Genomic DNA, 6506 nt, shown 5'->3' with positions numbered 1-6506 from the left:
AATGATTTTAATTTAAAAAAATAAATATAATTATATATATGAAATTATATTATAAAATATTTTTCCTGGGAAATCATTTTAATTAAGAAAAAGTGTCAATGAGAACTATTAGCAAATTGTATGTTTTTTTAAAGATATATTGATTACAAAAATTCGAACCCATAGGATAAATGCTCAACATTAAAAATCAGAATTTAAAAATATTTAAAATAAATAAGAATCGGTCAGAATTATCCATGTAACCGAATCATTGTATACATATGTATAATTGATGTAACGTTCTTTAGAAATTGATTTAATTCCAAGAAATAGCTCAGCGTTAAAAGAGAAAGTGTACAGGATAAGATATAAATTTCCTTTCTCACGCAACGCGCACGTATATCACAATAATGCAAAACTTCCGACTGAAAAGAAAGAGAAAACTATAATTTAAACTGCTGTTACCGTGAAAAAAATTTCGTTTATACATGTTGCGGTAGTCAACAGCTCGGGCGCGTCACCGGCAATTTTTGCGCGGGAGTTTCGCGAAATTACGAGGAACTTAGGGCTAGCTGGCAGTTGCACGTGAACAACACGCAAACTCCTCTAAACTGACATGCTGCACTTTCGTGCAGCCGCCAGCGGGTGCCGCTTCGCAAACGGCGAAACTAGACGCAACACACAACACCGGCTCGACCATCTCTCTTTGGTATTACTTCGGGCATGTAATGGAGCTCACCAGGTCGACGGGAACCAAAAGGTGCATCCTTTCCAGGCAAATACCACTGTGGTACCAGCAGCAGCGCGAGAACAAATATTTGATAGAACGAACGGTGCATAAACCTGTGCCGGGACTGAAAAGCAACGCCAGCAAATATGCGAGATCGCGAGATCGACAATGTTTATAACATTATATAATAATAATAATAATAATAATTATATAATATCTCGTGAATTTATATAGAAGCTCAATCAGAAATCCGAAGTGATAGCTACAATTTTGAACATCCATTTTAATAATGAAATAATCACTAATGCTTTTGTGAATATCTATAATATTGAATATTTGAAACGTTTTTCTTTTCTAATTAAATTTGAATTTTTTATAGATAATGGAAATTAATTTCAGGTTTTTAATTCAATTTGTTAAATTAATTAACAGTAAAATCATATTTTGAAATAGATAGAATTATGAAATATATCATAGAAATGACAAAAATTTCAAATACTATTTTTATTAATAAAATAGTCGCCGGCGCTTTAGCAATATTGAATTTAAAATAAACGCGTTTTTGTGTAGACTAATATTTGTAATATTTCTATCTTCGTTAAATAATAAAAATAAATTTTAGATTTCAATTTTATTAGTTAAGCTAATAAAAGAGAATAAAACTAAATTTTAAAATAGTATTTACGTTCATAATTAACTAGAGCGATAATTTAAAAAATTTTAATCACCATTGTTTTAACAGTAATTAAATATATCTATTTTCTATTATTTATATTCATATCCTTTTTAAACAATAAGTTAATTTTAGTTTAGCGTTGGTTGTATTGATACAAATTTAAAGTTTTAATTAATTTATATATGTATATAATTAATTTTATAAATGAAAAGACTTGATAAAAAACATACCACAATCCCATTCGGGAGAATCTCGCAACAAGATAATACTTTTTCACATATACTTATTTCTTACTTGAATAAGTACAGAAAGAATATAATCTTTGCAATCCATTTTGTACTCTTAAAAAATAGTATTTTCGCAATGTTCCTTCAGTACATATACGATATGTGTATTTGTCCGATAAAGAAAAGAAAAACAGAATTTCTGAGAATATAACATTTCTTTAGCACAAGCTTAAATTATATTTTCATATAATACCTATAATTTATTGATATCCTATGTTTAATTATATCCTGTAATTTATAAACGTATATACATTAATTTACTTTGCTACATATATATTCAATTTTATTTAGCATAGATGTATGTAGAGAAAATGAATAGAAGTAGGGGACGTGACATTTTGCAATAAATCTTGCGTAATGAAAAGCCCGAAATGCGTTCCTACTTTCAGCAAATGTACGCTTCCAGTGGAAATGCAATACCTCACTCACGACTCATTAACGGATTGAAATCCGATGACTATAAAAGGGGTACACATTTGCAATATTGCACCTTCTAGTGTTCCCAAATTCAAATCGCAAAAAGTTTACTTTGGTAAAAAGGAGGATCGATATCGTGAAAAATTACCTGGGCGTAGGAAAAAAACAGAGGACGATGCTCTCTCTATTTTTCAAAGTTCTTCGACTGCGTTTTTCATTGGTAAAAGAAATCGCTCGTGTACACAACCTTCGACACTAATTAGTGTATTCCTTGCAGATTACTCGACGGTAATTAACGAGTTCTCAAATAAACGACATTCAATCCATCGTCAAATTTGCTATGGTCTAATATTATTTTAATTCAATGAGAATGATCTCGTCGTGGAACGATAGAGAAAATAAATTGTCGCAAACATCGGAAAGATATTTTTTCTTACTCAAGAACATATCGCACTTTATTAAAATCTTTTAATGATACATATCCATTATATAGGTTTTTATGCATATACAGTAAATGACATTTAATTACATTCTGCGTAAAAGAAAACAAATGAAACGAGAATAGTATGTAATGTTAGTGAAAAGTATACATCGCGTTTTTTAACGATATAAGTTCTATATCCTACATTTCTCTATGACATGATACAATGAACAGATTTCGATTGCATTATTTCAAAATAAAATCGAAAAACAGGAACAAATTTTATAATTTTTTGTTCGATTTTTGCAACGTTTTTATTTTCTAAACGTCATACTTTCGATAAGGTAATTTTCGTTCAGTTACGACTAGATCGTTTGTCCGCGAGTACACAGAGAATGGGTAAAATTACACAAGGAACGCAGACGTTACATCTAGCAAATTTGACAAATCCTTGCTTACTCACCGATCATTAAGCTGAGTTGACATAAAACGCACCCGCCGGGCTACCAGTCGAACAACAAAATGTTTTCATTTCTGCCGCATTTACCGTTTATTCATGCCGTGCAATTTGCGCGAACAGCATTTGCAATTTATTAACTCTCGGCAATTAAATATGCAATAAGCGTTGTAATAAAGCGTCATGTTAAGTAGTCAATGTATCATTTATTAAGGTACATACTTTGAACAAGCTATAACAAACTAATAACTACATATGTAATCGCTAATCGATAAATATTATTTTATGATTAAGATACAAGATTTATCACAGCAAGTAACAACACTTTATAAAAATATGTTTTTGCACCAATTATTCGCAATGTACTGCATTAAGAAGAATAGTACAATTCCTATAAGTGAGATATTAAAATAGATTAGTTTGAAAAATATGAAAAGCAGATCCATTTTATAATACAATAATATAAATTTTAATATTTTCGATATACTAAAATGAAATATATTAATTTTAATAACTTATAGCCATCAGTATGTTCCTATTATTACAAGATAAATAAAATAAGCGTATCATTTTAAATATAGCGCAATATCCTTATAAACTATTAATATAAAAATTAATTATTAATTTAAAAAATAAATAATTATTAATCGTTATTCTACTAAAGAAGGTCACCAAGCGATTCCTAGTCGTGCAAGTTTCTTTGAATCTTTCGGTAATTATACTTTAATACTTAAATTATACTTTATTATATTATACTTAATTATATTTTATTATTTTCCAAAATAAATATTTATTCTAAAAAGTTGAAAGTATGTTGGTGAATTTTTAGAGATTTTTTTAAATTATTCTGAATAGATAAAAAAAACTGACGGATTCTAGTGCCCCCGTTAGTATGGATGAGGCACCAAATTTGTAAGTATCAAAAATGTATTTAATAGAGTAAGGATTAATAACGTAAACTCATAAGAAAAATACTGTATACACAACGGTGCGAGAATATTAAGGTAGTAGTTTCTCTTCTTTCTTGATATATTCCAAATCTTCATCTGCTTTTTTTTTACACTGACATTCTTTATATCTTATTAAATGCATGTCGGCATCGCCTCCAGCAAGATCTGTGCAATAATAATAATAATTTCAGTATTTATATATAGAAATTAGAAATTACAAATATCGTACTATTTTCTTCAACATTACCATTATCTTGTTCCAACATAGCTTGTTTCATTTTTCTTGAATCTTTCAATCTCCTTGTTGGTGAAACTTCCTGTAATAAAAATATGTATGTATATAGATTTAAATGTATTTACATTATAAACATTTTGTATTATACATATATTTTTTTCTGAATATTACAATTAATTTAAAAACAACCTAACAAGAAAAATTAATAATTGGAAAAATAATAAAAATGTAGTTAATACCTCGTAAATCCGCTCAATGCGGTCTTGATTTTTATTGGAATTTTGTCTACCTTGCATTCCAAATTTGAAGAATGGCCCAAAACCGAAATTAATAGATCCGCCAATCCAGGAAAATGGTATCAATATTAAACATATGCAGATGCTCAAGAAAAGGGCAATTATGATGAGAAACTTGTGAACAAAGTTTAATTTACCTATAAAACAATACATGACGTAGTTAATAAATCAATAATATTTAAACCTCTACATTATTGACAATAATAAGCAAATTACAATACTCACTGGTAGCATTCTCTACAAATTCAGATATAACAAGTCCAACGAATGCTAAAGGTTTAAAAATAACCGTAGTAAGCAAATGAGTCACTACAAGTGCTGGTGTCACTTGTAGTTTAGGATTCGTCATAATCGATTCATAATATTTTTCACAATCGTTTGTAGCTGTGAATAGATTTTCAATTACAAATAATACATTAACGTCTCAAATACATCATATATTATAAATACTACTTACGAAAAAGCTGCTCAATTATCTTGGTCCAGAAATACATTTTATGCGGCTGGCAAGTAATTGGCATTTCTCTAAATTTTGCTTGTGTTGCCATTAATTTAATTTCTGCTTCCTGCAAAATAAAACAACTTTTAAAATAAAAAAATATCTGCAGTCATCATTTCGTTCCAAATACAAATATACATACAAATCTTCAAAACATTTCATTACATTATAAAGATTTTAAATATAATCAATGTACAATTGTATATATATCTTGAAGTATATTTTTAGGATAAAATAATATGTAAATTACCTGTATAAGTTGCCACCAAGTTATGACAAAACTGATTACAAATATAACATCAATGATGAAAAAGATCAGTAAACCTCGAGACCATCTTTGCCTCCTCAAAATCATAAAAATAGCTATGACTACAAAGAAAATTATAATTCTGTCCCACTGAAACAATTTAGAATGTTAATCAGATCCATATTATTAGAGATGTAAATTCAAAATATAAAAATGTATCTTTTAATATTTTATATATATATATATATATACTAAATTATTCTTACGTGGTCTTTTATAAGTGATATATAATACATCAAATTCTCTGATGTTTTACTCAAAAGTAAATTGAAATAATGAAATGCTTCAGCCATATAGTCGCATGCTGAGTATTCAGATCCTACTATTGCATTGGTAAGAATTCTGTCAACTTCTCTGATAGAACCTTGACCATTCTTGACAAATTTCTGCAAGTATTCAAGTTCCGAAGGAAACACTTTTATATTAAGCGTTCCAATTAATCTATCGTCAATTTTCTGTAAGCAAAATGTCTCATTATATATAAATAAGAAATTTTTATATTGCGTTTATCAAACTATTACAAATAATTTTAAACTTGATTCTTCTAATTATATACAGCAACTTACTTGCATTTCAAGATTTGATAATAACATAGCAATCAAACGTTTATAGAAAATTGCTTCCTGAGTATTTCGTTCATTTGGTTCTCTATAACTACATGGTTGTGACATGATAAACGATTGATTATTTTCTGTTTCTACTACTGGGCTAAAATTTAAGGGAATTAAAATGATTTATTAATCTCAAAATTTTTTGTATCTTATATAAAATAATATAATTTATACCTAGTTAAGTCTTCTTTTGCAAACATGTAAAAGAATGACTGTATTTTTGTGAGCTCGGGAGCTGTGGATCTGAAATAAAAAATATATTCATGTAGAAGATCTAAAATAAAAATACTCATATGTTTATGTTTACATAAAAATGCAATTAATATATTTGTCTTGCAGGAAAACTTTTGTAATTTTATGCAGTGAATGGATTTTGTTTACTTAAAAGTAATGAAGAAAATACTGGTAAGCATATAGCTTGGAAGAAAATTACGCTAAATATATAATATGTAATATATTATTTATGTAATATATACGCAATAAACTTATTTCTGGCAATAAAATGTGCACTAGACACCAAAAATACTTACGGTGTGGCATCATCCTTCTCACAATAAACATTCAAGAAAAACACACACAGGCAAGCTACAATGTAAATTAATATATGCAGAAATTGCATGTTGTCGTATCAAACGCTTCTA

At 28.2% G+C, this 6506-nt stretch overlaps 1 protein-coding gene across 1 annotated transcript; it reads right to left on the bottom strand.

Annotated features, from left to right (window-relative positions):
* Positions 1-3785: 3785 nt before the first annotated feature.
* On the bottom strand, positions 3786-6500 carry LOC108752180. Its single transcript, XM_018492852.1, has 10 exons — positions 6396-6500; positions 6040-6108; positions 5821-5962; positions 5461-5709; positions 5198-5344; positions 4906-5014; positions 4674-4832; positions 4392-4585; positions 4165-4234; positions 3786-4082 (listed from the first exon to the last, which is right to left on the bottom strand). The coding sequence occupies exons 1-10, from the start codon at positions 6482-6484 to the stop codon at positions 3967-3969; spliced, it is 1344 nt and encodes a 447-aa protein (XP_018348354.1). The 5' UTR covers positions 6485-6500; the 3' UTR covers positions 3786-3966.
* Between the last annotated feature and the right edge of the window lie 6 nt (positions 6501-6506).

This window comes from Trachymyrmex septentrionalis, unplaced genomic scaffold (assembly GCF_001594115.1).
Source record: "Trachymyrmex septentrionalis isolate Tsep2-gDNA-1 unplaced genomic scaffold, Tsep1.0 scaffold59, whole genome shotgun sequence".
In the NCBI taxonomy this organism is placed as follows: domain Eukaryota; kingdom Metazoa; phylum Arthropoda; class Insecta; order Hymenoptera; family Formicidae; genus Trachymyrmex; species Trachymyrmex septentrionalis.
Note: the sequence above shows the minus strand (reverse complement) of the source record. Positions and strands in the feature narration are given on the sequence as shown.

What these genes read in the sequence shown, in the direction of transcription:
- LOC108752180 (XM_018492852.1), bottom strand. Translation starts at nt 6,484, where the DNA reads ATGCAATTTCTGCATATATTAATTTACATTGTAGCTTGCCTGTGTGTG. An exon ending in GAGAAGGATGATGCCACACC is followed by an intron (nt 6,109 to 6,395) that starts GTAAGTATTTTT and finishes TTTTTATTTCAG; the next exon opens with ATCCACAGCTCCCGAGCTCA. An exon ending in TATCACTTATAAAAGACCAC is followed by an intron (nt 5,345 to 5,460) that starts GTAAGAATAATT and finishes AAATTGTTTCAG; the next exon opens with TGGGACAGAATTATAATTTT.